This window comes from Melospiza melodia, chromosome 31 (genome assembly GCF_035770615.1).
Source record: "Melospiza melodia melodia isolate bMelMel2 chromosome 31, bMelMel2.pri, whole genome shotgun sequence".
NCBI lineage: Eukaryota > Metazoa > Chordata > Aves > Passeriformes > Passerellidae > Melospiza > Melospiza melodia.
Window position 1 is genome coordinate 1003042 of NC_086224.1, and position 18503 is coordinate 1021544.

General features: G+C 53.7%; 1 protein-coding gene across 1 annotated transcript; it reads right to left on the reverse strand.

The window, feature by feature from the left end:
• Positions 1 to 1962: 1962 nt before the first annotated feature.
• Positions 1963 to 16210, reverse strand: FIGNL2 (fidgetin like 2). Its single transcript, XM_063179267.1, has 2 exons — positions 16148 to 16210; positions 1963 to 4531 (listed from the first exon to the last, which is right to left on the reverse strand). The coding sequence occupies exon 2, from the start codon at positions 4518 to 4520 to the stop codon at positions 2334 to 2336; it is 2187 nt and encodes a 728-aa protein (XP_063035337.1). The 5' UTR covers positions 4521 to 4531; positions 16148 to 16210; the 3' UTR covers positions 1963 to 2333.
• Between the last annotated feature and the right edge of the window lie 2293 nt (positions 16211 to 18503).

Consider the following 18503-nt stretch of genomic DNA (forward strand, 5'->3'; position numbering starts at 1 on the left):
ACCGTTTCTGGGGTCCCAAAACCCGGCTGGACCCCCCTCCATGAACCCCCCACAGCACCCCAAGGACAGGAGTGGTTCAGGTAATCTCTTTAATACTGTGTAATACTTTTTTTTTTTTTTTTCCTTTTTTTTCATTTTAAAATACAGCATTTCTTGAGGTAGACCATCCCAGCCCTAGAGCTTGTCTGTCTCAGACATCAATAAGACATGAATTAAATACTTTCATGTACAAACATGTTGCAAAATGAGGTAGAAATGGTTACAGAGAGTGTACAAACAGGATAATAATAATAATAATAATAATAAGTCTTCAGGAATCCAGCACGACTTTTTGGAGGCGGGAGGCAAAAGGTAATGCCCTGGATGCAATAAGAAATTGGGAAAATTGGGAAAAATTGGGGAAAAACCTGGCAGACCCTGAGGTTTGAGGGGGCTGCTCTAAGGGGAGGCCTTTAGAGCACTAAAAATAATTAAAAATATTTTTTTTTAATGGGGAAATCCCCGTTAAAAAGGGTTCATAGATGGGCTGGGGGTTCATGCTCTGTGCAAAGCCCCTCACTCAGCCCTGCTGGGCTTGTTTTTGGGGGGAAAGGGGGGGATTTGCCCAATTTGCTCCAAAAAGTGGTGCCAGCGACAGCTCCCAAGCTACAGCACTAAACTTTCCATTGAAGACACGAAACTCCACCAAACGCTACGATAAACGATGTTAAACAAAATCTCAAATAAAATTATGGCATTATATATGTGGAAAGCACCTGAAATACATTCAAATTTCATCTTTGTAACAGCTTCAAGTTTATTTCTCCTTTTATTTCTTCCTTTCTTCACCCCCTTTGGAAGCAAATGCAGGAGGCAGCTTTGTCCCAGGTGGGAAAACTCTTTAAAAAAAATCTCCTTTTTTCCTTTTCTGAGAAGATAAAAAGTGTTTTTAAAAAAACATTCTTTAGTTTTTTTTTTCTGAGGTAATTCTTTTCCTGAGTAGTTAAAAAAGAAAACAAGCAAACAAACAAAAAACACTACAGACCTTACAAAAATAAAAACCCAAGTCTAGGATATTCAACAATCTACAGCATTTTACTCCAAAACCTCCTGGTTTTGGGGTGTAACCCATTGGTTTTGGGGTGTAACACGTTGGTTTGGGGTGTAACCCATTGTTTGGGGTGCAACCTCCTTGTTTTGGGGTGAAATTCCCTGGTTTTGGGGTGAAATTCCCTGGTTTTTGGGCATCTCCCCCTTTCCCTGATCAAGGTGAGAAGGGGCTCCGAGGACACCCGAGGTATTTCTGTTGGGAATAATAAAATCAATTTTAAAACAAATGGCAATAAAGCTTTTGGGGCGGACGAGGAGCTCCTGAATGCGATGCCGGGACCCTCCAGCCCCGCTGCAGGCACGGAGGGTCGGGAGAACAATAAAGAACAATAAATAGCTTATCCTGAGCGGTGGGCGAGGCTGCCCCGTGGGGGAAATCCTGGGGGTCCCAAAGGGGAGAGGTGAGGGATCTGAGGGGGGATCCAACCCCACTGAGAGACCCAGAGCCCCCAGGGACCCCGATCCATGTCCCAAATCTGTCCCTGTGGCTTTGGGGTCTGTGCCACAGCCTTGGGGTCTGTCCCCCTGACCTTGGGGGTCCATCCCTCTGACCTTGGGGTTCATCCTTGTGGCCACAGGGTCTGTCCCCATGGCCTTGGGATCTGTCCCCATGGCCTTGAGGTCCATCCCATGGCTTTGGGGTCCGTCCCTGTGGCTTTGGGGTCCGTCCCTGCAGACTTGGGATCCATCCCTCTGACACTGGGGTCCATCCCTGTGACCTTGGGAGTCTGTCCCTGTGACCTTGGGGGTGCATCCCTACAGCCTTGGGGTCTGTCCCTGTGACCTTGGGAGTCTGTCCCTGTGACCTTGGGGGTCCATCCCTGCAGCCTTGGGGTCCATCCCTGTGACCTTGGGGGTCCATCCCTGCAGCCTTGGGGTCCATCCCATGGCTTTGGGATCTGCCCCCATGGCCTCAGGGTCTGCCCCCCTGACCTTGGGGTCCATCCCTGTGGCCTTGGGGTCCATCCCTGTGGTCTTGGGGTCCACCCCTGCAGCTTTGGGGTCCATCCCTGTGGTCTTGGGGTCTGTCCTTGAAGCCTTGGGGTCTGTCCCTGTGGCCTTGGGGTCCATTGCTGTGGCCTTGAGGTCTGTCCCTGCAGTTTTGGTGTCTGTCCCTGTGGCCTTGGGGTCCGTCCCCACAGCCTCAGGGTCCAACCCCGTGGCCTTGGGGTGCATCCATCTGACCTTGGGGTCCGTCCCTGCAGCTTTGGGGTCCATCCCCACAGCCCCAGGGTCCGACTCCATCAGTGCCTGGTGCCGTACATCTTATCCCACTCGAGGAACAAGTCCAGCTCCTTCTGGGACAGGGCAGGCCGCACCTTGCACAGGGCCTTCTCCAGCTCCTGGTAGGAGGCCGGGGGCCCCGGCGCGGCGCGGCGCGCGGCGGCCCCGGCGTGCTGGCACAGCCGCAGCAGCTCGGCGCCCGAGAAGCTCTCGGTGCGCTGCGCCAGGGCCGCCAGCTCGCGCTCGCTCAGGCAGCAGCTCTGCCGCGCCAGCGCCTGGCGCAGGATGTGGCGCCGCGCCTCGCCGTCCGGCGGCGCCACGTAGAGCCGCGTGCCGAAGCGCCGGTGCGACGCCTCGTCCATGCTGCCGGGCCGCGCCGTGGTGCCGATGACCACCACGCCGTGCTCCGATGAGGTAGCCACGTTGTCCAGGTAGGAGAGCAGCTGGGATTTGAGGTTGCTCGCTTGGCCGCCGTCCTCGCCCGCCCGCGCCGCCAGCAGGGACTCGGCCTCGGTGATGAGCACCACGGAGGGCTGCCGGCAGCTGGCCACGAAGAACACGGTCTGGAGGATCTTCTCGGCCTCGGCCTTCCAGGTGGACAGCAGTGCGGCGCCGCTGAGCCGCAGCAGGGTGGAGCCCAGCTGCGTGGAGATGCAGCGGCTCAGCAGCGCCTTGCCGGTGCCGCGGGGCCCGAAGAGCAGCAGGGTGCGCAGCGGGTGGCTGGCGCCGCTGTAGGAGCCGGGCCGCAGGATGGGCCACAGCAGCTCCTCCTCGATGGCCGCCTTCACCGACACCTGCCCGGCAACGTCCGACCACTGCACCGGCGGGCCCCGCTCCACCACCTTGGTGTTGACCAGCTCCAGGAGCAGCGGGTCGATGTTCTTGGGCTGCTCCTCCAGCGGGGAACCGCCGAACACCAGCGCTTTGGGGGGCGGCCGCAGCGGGAAGGGGGGTCCCGGCTCGGCCGCCCGCTCCCCGTTGGCGAGGGGGGGGCTGAACTTCTCGAAGGGCTCTGCCGGCCGCAGGGGGGTGTCCCTGGCACCGTAGGATGGTGACACCATCCCCTTCATCTGCTGCCCGCCGTACTTGTGCTCTTCGGCGCTCCCAGCTCCCGCCGGCCGCTTCCCGGGCTTGAAGGGCACCTGGGGGGACTCGCCGCTGCTGCCGAAGCCGTTGCCCCGGCACTCGCCGTTGTCCGACAGGGGGTAGGGGGACTTTGGCTGCTCGTAGCTGTATTTCCTGTACCTGCCCTCGCCGTCGTCCTCCCCGCCGATGTCGAACGCCTTCCTCTTCAGCGTGCCCGCCGCCTCGGTGCCCAGGGGCGGCACGGCCAGGGCGCCCAGCCCAGCGCCCTGGTAGCCATAGGCAGGGACCCCCGGCGGGCGGGCGGAGGGCGGCGGGGCCGGGATGGGGGTGGGCGCGGCGATGCCCGAGGGCAGGTAGGAGGCGGAGGGGTGGGGCGGGTGGATGCCCCCGTAGCCCGGCTGGGGCGGGTAGCTGCTGCTGGCATAGTTGTACATGGGGCCCGAGGAGCCGTAGCCGGGCACCAGGGCGGGCGAGGGGTGCGGAGGCTGCAGGAGCCCTGAGCTGTGGAGGCCGGGAGGGTGCGGCGGGGGCAGCGCTGCCGCTGGCTGGGCACAGTAGCCGGAGGGCAAGTAGGTGCCCCCATAGCCTGAGGGGTACTCCTGGGACGCCCCGAGCGCCCCGGAGCCGGCAGCAGCCGCCCCACAGGAGTTCCCGGGGTACACGGGGTCGCTGAGGTTCGCCGACACCACCGGGGAGCCCCCCAGCCCGATGGCCCCGCTGCCGGCAGGGACTGCGGGCGGCACCACGCCCTTGGCACCGGCCAGGCCGTCGTGGATGGGCGTCAGCGGGTAGGTGCCATCCGAGCCGTGCGCCCCCGGCCAGGGCTCCCCGTCGCCCTTCTGCCCGTTAACGGGGCCGAAGGCGCCATCCCCGTAGGCGCCGAGGGCCGGGCGCTCGTAGGGCGCGTCCAGCACCCCCGAGTACTTCTCGGCGTACCTCTTGAGCAGGTTGGAGGCCGTCAGCGCCGAGATGTCGTCGTTGGCCCAGGCGTAGTTGAAGCGCTGGCGGGCGCTGGGGTACAGCTCGGTCTTGTGGGCCGGCGAGGAGGTCGTGGAGGAGACGTCCAGGTGCTGCTCCGGCCACTGGTTCAGGGACTGGGCATGCTCTGGTGACCAGTGCATCTTCGACAGACCTGTGGGCACGGGACAGCGCAGGTGAGAGCAGCGGAACGGGAGCCGTGCATGGAGTGTCCCCAGATCCCCCTGTCCTCACCCCACCACACCCCCGGGCTGGGAACACCCGCTCCAGCTCACTCTGGATATCCACAGGATCATCAGCGAGGACCTTCGAGATCACCGAGTCCAATACATAATCTGATTGTGCAGAGTGGCTGGAGGGCTGTGGGCAGGGAGGGAGTGCGGCACAAGGACCCCGCCAGTACCCCCGAAATTATTGTTGTCACCAATAATGAAGGGATGAGACCATTGTCAGGCTAAGCAGGATTTGTCAAAGTGCTCCTGATGGATAAAGGCACAGGGGACCCTCCTGGAGCTGCCCAGGAGCTCTAAAGTGAAAAATGAGCATTTGGCTGGTTCTGTGATAAATAAGAATGATGATTCATGTGACGAATAAGGCATTTTCCTTGATATTTTAATTTGTTAAAGGAATTTAAACACTGGGAGTTTCCATCCTCGCTCAGCGGGTGCAGAGTGCTGCTGCTGCTTCTGTCCCCCAGAAATGTCAGGCTGCTGAGTGCTCAGGGATTTGGGGACACCAGGAGAGGTGTGCGACCACTCCTGGCCAACAAATCCCAGGGGCATTCCCAGGCTCTTGGGACAGGGACAGTGATGAAACCCACTGCTAAAAAATCATCCAGAGGTGGGCCCAGGGATGGAATTGCTCCTCCAAAAGCCTGGAGGAGGCTGTGGCTGGAAGCCCACCACAAGGGCACAGCTCATCCTGCCCCATTCCCAATCCTGGATCACTCGGAGGAATGCACAGGCACAAGGCGCCAACAACCCCCTTTAAAAGACTGAGAAGAAAAAAACCCCAAATCCATGAAAAAAGCTGGAAAACGCAGCGAGGGGGAGGGCAGCAGGCAGGGAGGAGTTGTCAGGGCTGAAATGGGACGTGAATGAGCGGCGGAGCGGGACAGATGTTTCAATGCTCCCCTTGGCAGTGTGAGAAAATTACTGTCCAGTGACCAAATGGCCGGGCCGGTTCCCACCCTCGCTGCTGCCCATTATCCCCAGCACAAGACAAAGGCGGCCAGGGGGGCTGGGCAGGGAGAATCCCATTGTTCCCGCCCGCCCTAATTATGGAAATCTTGTTAATCTATTCAGCAGCGAGTCTGAACTGGGCTTTTGTTCGGGGGGTTTGCAGCGGGCGCACCGCTGAGGGTGTCCAACGGCTCGGCGTGGGGATGGGGATGGGGATGGGATGGGGACAAGGTGGGGATGGGGATGGGATGGGATGGGATGGGGATGGGGATGGGGATGGGGTGGGGATGGGATGGGGATGGGGATGGAGTGGAGATGGGGTGGGGATGGGGATGGGGACGAGGTGGGGATGGGGATGGGATGGGATGGCAAAAAAACAGAGAAGAGCAAACACATCGAGGCTGAGGATGCACCAAAGCTGGGGTTTAAATGTAGTCGAATTCACATCCAGGCTGAGGATGCACTAAAAGCGGGGTTTACATTCAGACAAATTCCCCTGAGCCCCAGGAAGAGGGGCTGGCTCTTGGAGGGAGTGATCCAGATGGGTTTCATCCCTTTGGCCAGTCCATGTCCGAGGAGCATCCTTGGAGCATTCCCGAGGAGCATCCCAGCCCTTGGGTGCCAGGCTGAGCTGCCAAGCCAGAGCTCTGGGGTCATCCAGGGTCCATGGTCATCCACAGCTTCATGGTCATCCAGGGTCCATGGTCATCCACAGCTCTGTGGTCATCCACAGCTGCCCTCAGCCTTGGTCCATGGGTCCAGGGCCCATGGTCATCCACAGTTCCATGGTCATCCATGGCTCTGGTCATCTGCCGCTCTGTGGTCATCCAGGCTCTGTGGTCATCAGTTTGGCCTCTGCTGGCTCCTCCTCTGCTGAGCTGCCAGTTTGGAGGATTCAGGATTTTTCCAAAACCCACTAAGCACAGAATCACCAAATCACCAAATCCCAGAATCCCAGAATCACTGAATCGCACAATCCCAGAATGACCAGGTTGGAAGAGACCTTCAAGACCATCGAGTCCAACCCAGCCCCGACAGCTCAACTCAACCCTGGCACACCCAGTGCCACATCCAGGCTTGTTTGGAACACCCAGGGATGGTGACTGCACCACCTCCCTGGGCAGCCATTCCAGAACTTTACCACTTTTTCAGTAAAATCTTTCCCTTAATATCCAACTGAAGCTTCCCGTGGTGCAGCTTAAGGCTGTGTCCTGTTGTTCTGTTAAATGAAACCCACAGAGGTGTCACAAACCACCTGTGACACCAAGGATGTTACACCTGAACATGACACCAGGACTGTAACAACCTGACTGACACCAGGGATGTCACAACCTGACACCAGGACTGTCACAACCTGACCATGACACCAGGACTGTCACAACCTGACTGACACCAGGGATGTCACAACCTGACCATGACACCAAGGATGTCACAACCTGACACCAGGACTGTCACAACCTGACCACGACACCAGGGATGTCATAATCTGACCACGACACCAGGACTGTCACAACCTGACCACGACACCTGAGATATCACAACCCACCCATGACACCACAGACGTCACAACCCACCAGTGACACCGAGGGTGTCACAACCCACCCAGTGACACCGGAGATGTCACACCCCACCGGTGTCACCACAGCACCAGCCAAGGCTGTGAGGTTCCACCCCATCCCATCTGGGCAGGGTTCTTTGGCAACCACGGAATTTTCCCCAGAAGATTTTTGTGTTTGGAGCCGCGGTGACATCCCAGGGTGGCACTGCCAGCAGGGCACACGTGGCACAGGGCTCTGCTGTGCCCATCCCGGGCTCCACGGTGCCTCTGGTCACTCAGACATCAAGGGCAGAGCAGCTGGACAGCAGCGAGTGACCGCTGGGCCGCTGTCCATCTGTCCTTCCTGGCAGCAGCTGAGCCCAGCCCATCTGTCACTGCCAGGACAGACCCACACAGCGCTGGGAAAGGATCCACGGCCTGGGAATTCTGGGCTGAGGGAAACGGGGGAAAAATCCGGGGGCTGGTAACGAGGAGGTGCGGCAAGAAGTGGATTTGAGGAGTTTTGGTCTAGAGTTCAACAGAAGGAAGGTGGGAGAAAAATAAAATGGAATAAATTATGAGAAAAGAAAATAAAATTGAATAAAATAAAATAAATTAAATAAATATTTTGATATATTGATATAATACAGTATATATAATATATATACTATTATGAGTATAAATGTCATTTCTATATATAAATATATATAGTTTATATATAAATATACATAAAGTATTTATATATATATCTATATATATAAATACTTTATATATATTTATATAGAAACTATTTATATATAAATATATATACTATATATATTAGTATAAATAGTATAATAGTATATATATATAATATATACAGTATAATAGTATAAATATATTTATACTATTTATTAGTATAACTATAACATTATAATATACATTATAGTATATAATATATACATTATATTATATACTATAATGTATATTATTATATTTATACTCATAAATATTATATTATGTTGTATCATATAAATATTAACATAAACTATTATATTATATTATATATTATATTATATTACACTATACTATATTACATTATATTATATTATATTATATTATATTATATTATATTATATTATATTATATTATATTATATTGTATTATATTATATTATATATTATATTATATTATATTATATTATATTATATTATATTATATTATATTATATTATATTATATTATATTATATTATATTATATTATATTATAATTTATATTCATATAAATATTATATCATATTATGTTATAATTTATATTCATATAAATATTATATCACGGGGTTTAAACACCACAAGGCTGCTGCCCAATAAAACAGAAAATGTTAAAGAATAACAGGGTGGAAGCAGCGTGGGGGCAAAGTTTGGGGTTGGGATAGGATTAGGGAAATCTGGGGAAATTTTTGCTGGGAAATGGAGAAATTTGGTGCCAGGAGCACATCTCGAGCCAATCCTAAAGCAGAAAAAATTCCTTTTCCTCCCTTTTGGGCAGCCACTCATTAAAAAGTGATCATGATGAGGAAGAGGGTGGGAACTTTGTTCTTTAACTCTGTTTTATTTTGTTCTAAGTCAGCCTTCTCAAGGCATCAATCTGGGGAGGACACCCCAAAATCCTGGTCCAGGGAGACACCCCAAAATCCATTCTGAGGAGGACACCCCAAAATCTTGTCTAGGGAGGACACCCCAAAATCCTGCTCCAGGGACACCACCCTTTATCCCAACCCAGGCAAGGCCCCAGGGCATCACCACCACGCTGGCACCACTGGAGTGAACCAACCATTTCTGCTTTTCCCAGCTGTGCTCAGGGGGAAGGAAGGAGGCAGGGGCAGAGCCCTCCTTGGCACCCCTGGGCACCAAGGAGTGCACCTTGGCACTCCTTGGACGAGCCCCTCAGAGCACATCAACCTCCTTGGCATCCTCCTGGGCACCCTCATGGAGGGACGAGCCCCTCAGAGCACATCAACCTCCTTGGCATCCTCCTGGGCACCCTCATGGAGGGACGAGCCCCTCAGAGCACATCAACCTCCTTGGCATCCTCCTGGGCACCCTCGTGCCAAGGACGAGCCCTTCAGAGAACACCCAACCTCCTTGGCATCCTTCAGAGCACACTCAATCCCCTTGGCACCCTCGTGGAGGGAGGGATGAGCCCCTCAGAGCACACTCAACCTCCCTGGCATCCTCCTTGGCACCCTCATGGAGGGACAAGCCCTTCAGAGCACACCCAACCTCCTTGGCATCCTCCTTGGCATCCTCCTTGCACCCTTGTGGAGGGATGAGCCCCTCAGAGTACCCTCAACCTTCTTGGCATCCTCATGAAGGGATGAGCCCCTCGGAGCACATCAACCTCCTTGCAATCCTCCTGGGCACCCTCGTGGAGGCACGAGCCCTTCAGAACACACTCAATTTCCTTGGCATCCTCCTTGGCACCCTCATGGAGGGACAAGCCCTTCAGAGCACATCAACCTCCTTGCTTGGCATCCTTGTGGAGGGATGAGCCCCTCAGAGCACACCCAACCCCCTTGGCACCCTCATGGAGGCACGAGCCCTTCAGAACACACTCAATTTCCTTGGCATCCTCCTTGGCACCCTCATGGAGGCACGAGCCCTTCAGAACACACTCAATTTCCTTGGCATCTCCTTGGTACCCTCATGGAGGATGAGCCCTTCAGAGCACACCCAACCTCCCTGGCACCATCCTTGGCACCTCATGGAGGATGAGCCCCTCAGAACACATCAACCTCCTTGGCACCCTCATGGAGGACGAGCCCCTCAGAGCACACTCAATTTCCTTGGCATCTCCTTGGCACCCTCATGGAGGATGAGCCCCTCAGAGCACACTCAACCCCCCTGGCACCCTCCTTGGCACCTCATGGAGGGACGAGCCCCTCAGAGCACACTCCACCCCCCGTCACGCGTGGCCCGGCCTCACCCCTGGCCTTTAATTACGTTAATTACCCATTTCTGCTGCCATCCGCCCCCTCAGCACCAATTACAGCCACATTACCCCGCTGCAGCAGCAGCCAGCAGAGGCAGGAGCTGGGGCAGCAGCGCCCTGGCCGCTCACAGAAACACAACCAAGGCAGGAACCCTTCTGGAAAATTCCGTGACAGGATCAGAGGGAAGGATGAGAAATAACTCTGGTCTTGCTGCACCTATTGTTGTGAACAGGAATGTGTTATGGAGGTTTATTTACCTAAGGGTGGCTTCTCAATTAGCCAATGATGGTGTTTTAATTAAAGGAGCAAGCAGTTTAACCTGTAGTGAACTAGGATATTAAAAAGTTAATACAATATTATATTTTGATATATTGATATAATATAGTATACATAATATATACTATGATATATTGTAAAGATAAGTATTATTATTGATCAGCCTGCTGTGGATCAGAACTCTGCTAATTACTCTAATTACACTAATTATTCTGTGAATCATGGAGTCTATGCTAATTATTAGCTGGCCATTATTACCTATGCTATTATTATTAAATAATTCTTGTCTTGCTGCACCTATTGTTGTGAACAGGAATGTATTATGGAGGTTTATTTACCTAAGGGTGGCTTCTTAATTAGCCAATGATGGTGTTTTAATTAAAGCAGCAAGCAGTTCAACCTGTAGAGGACTAAGATATTAAAAAGCAATGGGTTAATAAAATATTATATTTTGATATATTGATATAATATAGTATATATAATACATACTAAAAGATATTGTAAAGATAAAGATTAAGATTATTATTGATCAGCCTTCTGTGGATCAGAAGTCTGCTAATTATTCTAATTATGCTAATTATTCTTAATTATTCTGTGAATCATGGAGTCTATGCTAATTATTACCTGGCCAGGGGTTTGTTGTAACAATTAAGTGCTCTGCAGATTCTCTGCAAAAGGAAGAAAAGGATGTTCTGGTGGGAGGGATGCACAAAAAGTGTCCAAAAAGGTCCTTGGGAAATGGGGAGCTTTGATGCCTTGGGAATCTGGATTTTATATTTTTAATATTTTTGTGATCCTGCAGCTCTTTAGTGCATAACTCCAAACTCCATGTGCAGTGGGAGCTGCTGCCTTCACATTTTGGGCAGACACAACAATTCCTGTCCAGGCTGGGGATCAAGGACACCTCACTGCCTCAAAGAAACGTGAACAAAAGTGATTTGGAGGCAGAAAACTTGGGGTAAATTCCATCATTACCTGAAGCTGTAATTGGAACATTAACCCAAATATACAAATGGCTCAAACTTACAAAAATATAATGACCCCGTTGTCAATTTTCTGGGGCTTTGTCTGCCCAAAATCTACCTGAAGTCCCTTCAATAAATATAAATAAACTGCTTTTTATTCCCTAAATTCTCTGGTTTTAGGTAGCCCCAAAAGGCACCGATTTAATGCCAGGGAGAGGATCCAGCAGCAACAATGCCAGAGTCCCCAGGCTGGAGCTGCTGCCACCTCCCAGCAGTGACACGGGGCAGGCAGAGCCTCCTCACTCAGCCATTCCTCAGCTGCTTTTTTGTAGGAAAACAAATGTGAGTAAAATGCAGCTTGTCCTGATATTTGTTATCACTTTCTTGAGGAAAAAAGGGAAAAAAAAACCCCAAAATTCCGGCTCTTTTCTCTCCGGAGGGAAAAGGATGGCCTGGGTAGCACAGCTCAGGGAGGCTGGCATGGCAGAGGGGTGCCCACTTTGAGGTGGGTGTCCCCAACCTGGAGAGGGCATCCCCAAACTGGGGAGGGCACCCCAAACTGGGGAGGGCATCCCCAAACTGGAGAGGGCATCCCCCAAACTGGGGAGGGCACCCCAACCTGGAGAGGGCACCCCAACCTGGAGAGGGCACCCCAAACTGGGGAGGGCACCCCAAACTGGGGAGGGCATCCCCCAAACTGGGGAGGGCACCCCAACCTGGAGAGGGCACCCCAAACTGGAGAGGGCATCCCAAACTGGAGAGGGCATCCCCCAAACTGGGGAGGGCACCCCAAACTGGAGAGGGCATCCCCAAACTGGAGAGGGCACCCCAAACTGGGGAGGGCATCCCCCAAACTGGGGAGGGCATCCCCCAAACTGGAGAGGGCACCCCAAACTGGGGAGGGCATCCCCAAACTGGAGAGGGCACCCCAAACTGGGGAGGGCATCCCCCAAACTGGGGAGGGCATCCCCCAAACTGGAGAAGGCATCCCCCAAACTGGGGAGGGCATCCCCAAACTGGAGAGGGCATCCCCCAAACTGGAGAGGGCATCCCCCAAACTGGGGAGGGCACCCCAACCTGGAGAGGGCATCCCCAAACTGGAGAGGGCATCCCCAAACTGGGGAGGGCATCCCCCAAACTGGGGAGGGCACCCCAAACTGGAGAGGGCATCCCCCAAACTGGGGAGGGCACCCCAACCTGGAGAGGGCACCCCAACCTGGAGAGGGCACCCCAAACTGGAGAGGGCACCCCAAACTGGGGAGGGCACCCCAAACTGGAGAGGGCATCCCCCAAACTGGTTTTGTCATCCCAGCCTGGGAGGAGATCCCAGGATCTCAATCCAGGGATGAAATCTCAGCATCCTGACCAGGGAGGAAACCTCCACATCTGGATCCAGGGTGCAAATTTCAGCATCCCGACCAGGGAGGAAACCTCCACATCTGGATCCAGGGTGCAAATTTCAGCATCCCGACCAGGGAGGAAACCTCCACATCTCAATCCAGGCAGGACACCCCAGCAGCCCACCCCGGGGATAAAGGGTTAACACCCTGCCCACAGAGCACACTCTGACATTCCACCTGCACAGGACACCCCAAAATGCTGCTCCAGGGTCACCCCCAGCATGGCAGCCCCAGAGCATCACCACCAGCATGCTGGCACCACCAGAATGAGCCAAACATTTCTGCTTTGCCCTCCTCAAGGAGGAAAAACCTTCCTTGGCACCCTCCAGCTCTCTGTCAGGGGCTTTATCAGGGCCACCATAAAGATCTGGGGCTGCTGATAAGAGACCCAGGCAGGCCCTGGGCCATGGGGACAATTTAAGTGCCCTCAACTCCAGCTGCTGCTGGGACACAAGGCCAGGGGAGGTTTTACAGCACCCTCAGCTGTAAAATAAATATAAATATAAATAAAATAAACTTTGCTGTGAGAGCTGAGCTGCACAGGACTCGCAGGACTTGCAGCTCCTGCAGCCCCAGCACCCTGTGCACATCAAGGATGACGTTCCTGGGGCAGGGAAAGACCCAGGATCCCACTCAGGACTCTGAAGAAAGGAGAGAATCCCCCCCACGACACGACCAAGCCAATTCCAAAGGGAAAAAACAACATTCCAGGAGCTGGGGCAACCAACTCACAGTGGGGATAAACTGGTTTTCAGGACTGGGAACGGGGAGAGCTTTATTCCCTGATGGGGCAATGGGAACTTTCCTGCCCTCAGGAATATCTCCTCAGCTAGGAGGATGAAGTGACACCATGGCCACTCTGTTTTCACCCAAAAAAATCCAAATCCTTTAGGATTTTCTCCTCCTGTGGCTGCTGGGAGTGGAGGTTGGATGTGGGGAGAGGGCTCAGAACCTTCAGGCAGCTTTGCAGGTGCTTTGGGAGCAGAGGTTGGGGAAAACCACAGCCCCTGCCTGGGTCAGGCCATGAGAAAGGCAAAGCACCCCCAGGTCAGAGCCCAGCTATAAAATAAAGAAAAGAGAGGGAGCTGCAGCAGGTGGGAGCTCATCCCTGGGCTCCTCAACAACCAAATCCCACATCCCACAGCATCCAGCGAAAACGCCTTGGAGATTTCTCAGCGCTTATTCCACATTTTCCCTGGAAATTAAGGAACTTTGACAGGACACAGCACAACCAAAGCCAAGATGCTGCCAAAGCCCCAGGAGAGGAAAAAGGGCTGGGAAAGGGAAGGAGGGAGGGGAGGAGGGAGGAGGCAGAGAGGAGAAAACATCGGCTCCAGATAAGCAATTGTTAACATGATCCATATGGTACACAACGCTCTGTTTAACCCAAATGATAATGGCAAAAGGGAAGAATGCAGCGGGGCCGGCGGGAGAACAAAGGAGAGCACAGAACCTTTCCCTGCTCCAGGAATTCCCAAATGGGAGCTGAAATCCTTCCCTGCTCCAGGAATTCCCCAGTGGGAAGAGCTGATACCTTTCCCTGCTCCAGGAATTCCAACCTTTCCCTGCTCCAGGAATTTCCAAATGGAAAAGTTGAAACCCTTCCCTGCTCCAGGGATTCCAACCTTTTCCTGCTCCAGGAATTCCCAAATGGAAGAGCTGAAACCTTTCCCTGCTCCAGGAATTCCCAAATAGAGGAGCTGAAACCTTTCCCTGCTCCAGGAATTCCCATCTGGAAGAGTTGAAACCCTTCCCTGCTCCAGGAATTCCCAAATGAGGAGCTGAATCCCTTCCCTGCTCCAGGAATTCCCATCTGGAAGAGCTGAATCCCTTCCCTGCTCCAGGAATTCCCATCTGGAAGAGCTGAAACCCTTCCCTGCTCCAGGAATTCCCAAATAGAGGAGCTGAAACCCTTCCCTGGCTCCAGGAATTCCAATCTTTCCTTGCTCCAGGAATTTCCAAATGGAAGAGCTGAAACCCTTCCCTGCTCCAGGAATTCCCAAACAGAGGAGCTGAAACCTTTCCCTGCTCCAGGAATTCCAAGCAGGGACAGCCAGAGGCTGTTTCCCCTTCCCTGCTCCAGAGGAATGAGGGGACAGAGCTGTGGCTGCTCCCCAATTCCCCACTCCGGGAATTGTGGGGACCCACCTGGCTCTCTCCTTCCCCTCCCCAAAACTGCCAAAACACAGAGCAGGGAGTCAAACCTGTCAGCAATAAAATAAATATATCCGTATTTATAACAATTATAAGTAATTAATATTTTCATAATGGAAATGAGAGCTGCATGGATGCAAACACGGAGCCCGTTCCCCTGGGATGAATTCAGCCCTGGGTGTTTATGTTATTGCAGGATCCCGTGGCTTTCCAGCGAGCACAATACAGTACGTGCCATTCATTATCCCGGCAGTCCCCCAAGAGAAAATGTCAACACACTTCGGCTGGAGAGAGCTAAAACAAATGTTTAATGGGATAAACAACTGCCAGGCCTCGGCCCCCAGCGAAATGTTTAATTCAGAAGCACCTCGAGAGCAAACAGGCGCCGGAGCACCCACATGGGGAGGAACCTCATCAATTCCCATCAGGAAATCCATCCTGAGCCATCAGAGCGCCCCGCACCCTCCCCCAGAGCCAAATCCTCATCAAACACCCAATTCTGCCCAAAATTCCGCTCCACACACGAAATCTGACACAAAACCAGGATGCGTTCAGTGATCATGGTGATTTTTGGGATCCCGGAGTAAAACTAGGAGTGATGTGAAGCAGCACATGGCGCCTCCAAACCCAGGAGAATTTAAAGTGGAATACGCAGCATGAAGTGATTTTAAACCCTTCCTGATGCTCTTTTCCCCTGAGTGAAAAAAAATGCCAACTTTCAAAAAAAAAAAAAAAAAAAAAAAAAAAAAAAAAAAAAGGAAAAAAAAAAAGGAGATTTCAGGCAAAGCTTCCATTTCAAAATCGCCTTCAGCTCCTCAATGCCGCGAGTGTTTTGAAGGCGAGCGCTCGGCGTGCGCTTGACGTGCGGGAGCCGGCATTGTTCCAGGGGCGAGGGAGGGAGGAGGGAGGGATGGATGATGGATGGATGGATGGATGGACGGACGGATGGATAATCCACAGCACCCTGCGCACCCTCGGGGCTTCATTTAGGGTTAGGCTCAGCATTAGCTCAGCCCCTGCGCCCCGGCTCCCCTCGCAGCCGACACCTCCCGCTCCCCGCATGTCACCCCCGCAGCTCCCGCACCTTTCTGGGGAAGCAGGGATGGAGGGGAGGGCCCAAGGCCGAGGCAGCGGGGCCGCCCCGTTCCCCGGCAGCGCTCGGGTTCCTCCCCGAGCCCTCCGCGCTTTCCTCCCTAAGAGGCGGCGGCGGGGCAGGATCGGCGCCCCGGGGATGCTCGGCGGGGCCGCCCCGGATCCCCCCGGTTCCCCCCGGATCCCCACTCACCTCCTCATGCCGGCGGGCCCTTAGCGCAGCCCGGGAGGCCGTGAGGGCGCCGCATCCTGCGCTGCCGCCCGGACAATGCGGGGCGGCGCGGCGGCCCCGGGCGGGCGGCGGGGGCTGGGGCCGGGCTGGGGCTGGGGCCGGGGCCAGGGCCGGGGCCGCGGCCAGGGCCTGGGCTGGGGCTGCCCCCCGCCTCCCGCCGCCCACCGCCCACCGCCCACAGCCCGCCCCCGAGGCGCGGCGGGGCGGAGCGGGGATGGCGAGGGGCGAGCTGCGCTCCGGCCAGAGGGGCAGCGGCCGGCAGAGATGCGGGCGGCTCTGAGCGCCCCGGGTCTGACCCGGGCATCCCAGAGCAACCCCCAGAGTCCCGGCAGCCGCGCAAGCCGAGCCCCTGCACCCCCGGATCCGTGTACCCCAATCCCCTGCACCTCCGGATCCGTGTACCCCAATCTCCTGCACCCCCGGATCCGTGTACCCCAATCCCCTGCACCTCCGGATCCGTGTACCCCAATCCCCTGCACCCCCGGATCCGTGTACCCCAATCCCCTGCACCTCCGGATCCGTGTACCCCAGTCCTCTGCATCCCCGGATCCGTGTACCCCAGTCCCCTGCGCCCCAGCATCCTGGCATTCGTGTACCCCAATCCCCTGCACCCCCAGATCCGTGTACCCCAATCTCCTGCACCCCTGCACACCAGGATTCGAGTACCCCAATCCCCTGCGCCCCAACACCCCTGGCCCTGCACCCCAAAAATCCCTGACCCTGCACCCCAAATCCAGCCCCGAGGCTGCAGCCGAGCCCCGCGGGGAGCCCTGTCCTGCTCGGGGCCGGCTGGGCCGGGCCCTGCTCGGGCCGGGTCCTGCTCGGGGCCGGGTCCTGCTCAGCTGCGCAGCCGAAATCCCAAATGCCTGGAATATTTTCCTGCTATTAGCTTACCATGCAGAAATAAAGCAGTTGCCCCAAGGATCGTGTGTCCCGGGGACGTGGCCATGGGACGAGCTGTTTGTTAGGGCGTTATCCACCCCTGAAAATCCCAATATCCACCCCTCAAATACCCCATATCCACCCCCTGAAAAGCCCCATATCCACCCCTGAAACCCCCATATCCACCCCTAAAAAATCCCAATACCTACCCCTAAAAAATCCCAATATCCTCCCCTGAAAATCCCCATATCCCTTGAAAACTCGGCTCTTTGGGATCATCTGGGCTGCAGCTCCAGGCAAAAAAAAAAAAATTAAAATCTGGTTTTCAGCCCTAAATTTCCCCTTTTTGGGTGGATTTTCCCCAAGAACACCTTGCAGCTGCCTCACTTTTGCTCTTGGAACACCTGATCTGTTTTAATTAACCAGCCCAGGTTTTTTCCTGATGGAATCACATCGTGCCATCATTCCCTCATCCCAACGTTGTCACATCCCTGAGTAATTAGGGAATATTTTTCTTTTCAGGCACAGAATGGGAATATTTTTCAATTTTCAAAATATTTGAATATTGAATGGTTTTCAATTTAAGGGCAGAATTCCCTGTCCTTGAATTCTTCTGTCCTTTTCAGGTGTTGGAGCTGCAGAAATCTCTGCCTGGGCCCCCCTGGATGACACAACCACCTCGATTAATTAATTAATGAATTAATTAGCCTCCCACAGCAGATTGTGCAGAGCCAGAACTCGCAGGACTGTGGCTTTGGCTGTCCCCAAACCAGAATGTGGTGGCACTAATCCCAGAGAGCCATAAAACCAGCTGTAAAACCACATTTACTGCAGTTCTGGTTTCACTAGGTATAAACTGCCTTTTATTAAACGGGGAAATTTGGATTTCAGCTCTGCCCACAGAGTTCAGCCTCACCTCATTAAGCTGGATGGGAACTGAGGGGTCACAAAGTTTATTTTCACTAATCACTCCTCAAGATTCCTCTCAAAAATTAACTCAAATTAATCAAAAGCCCCCATTCGTTAATTATTCCCCTGTTTGATCAGCAGTGGGAACCATCAGCAGAAATCCATGCTGACACTTTCTCCTCAGGAACTCCGCGGTTTCTCTTCTCCCACAGGGCAGCAGGCATTCCTCAGCTCACTTTGGGCTCTAAAAACCAAAATATGGAAATTCCAGGGCTGTGCACGGGGGGGTTTTGCTGCTGGTTCATGGAGGGGTGACACCTCCTTCTGGTGCCTTTTTGGGGCCACCCTAAAATCAGAGAATTTACGGAATAAAAAAGGGGTTCGTTTATGTTTATTAAAGGGTCTTCAGGTAGATTTTGGGCAGAAAAAGCTCAAAAAATTGACAATGGGTCATGGGTTTTAATATTTTCATAAGTTTGGTCCAGAGAAGAAGGAGGAGGAGGAGGAGGAGAAGGAGAAAAAGGAG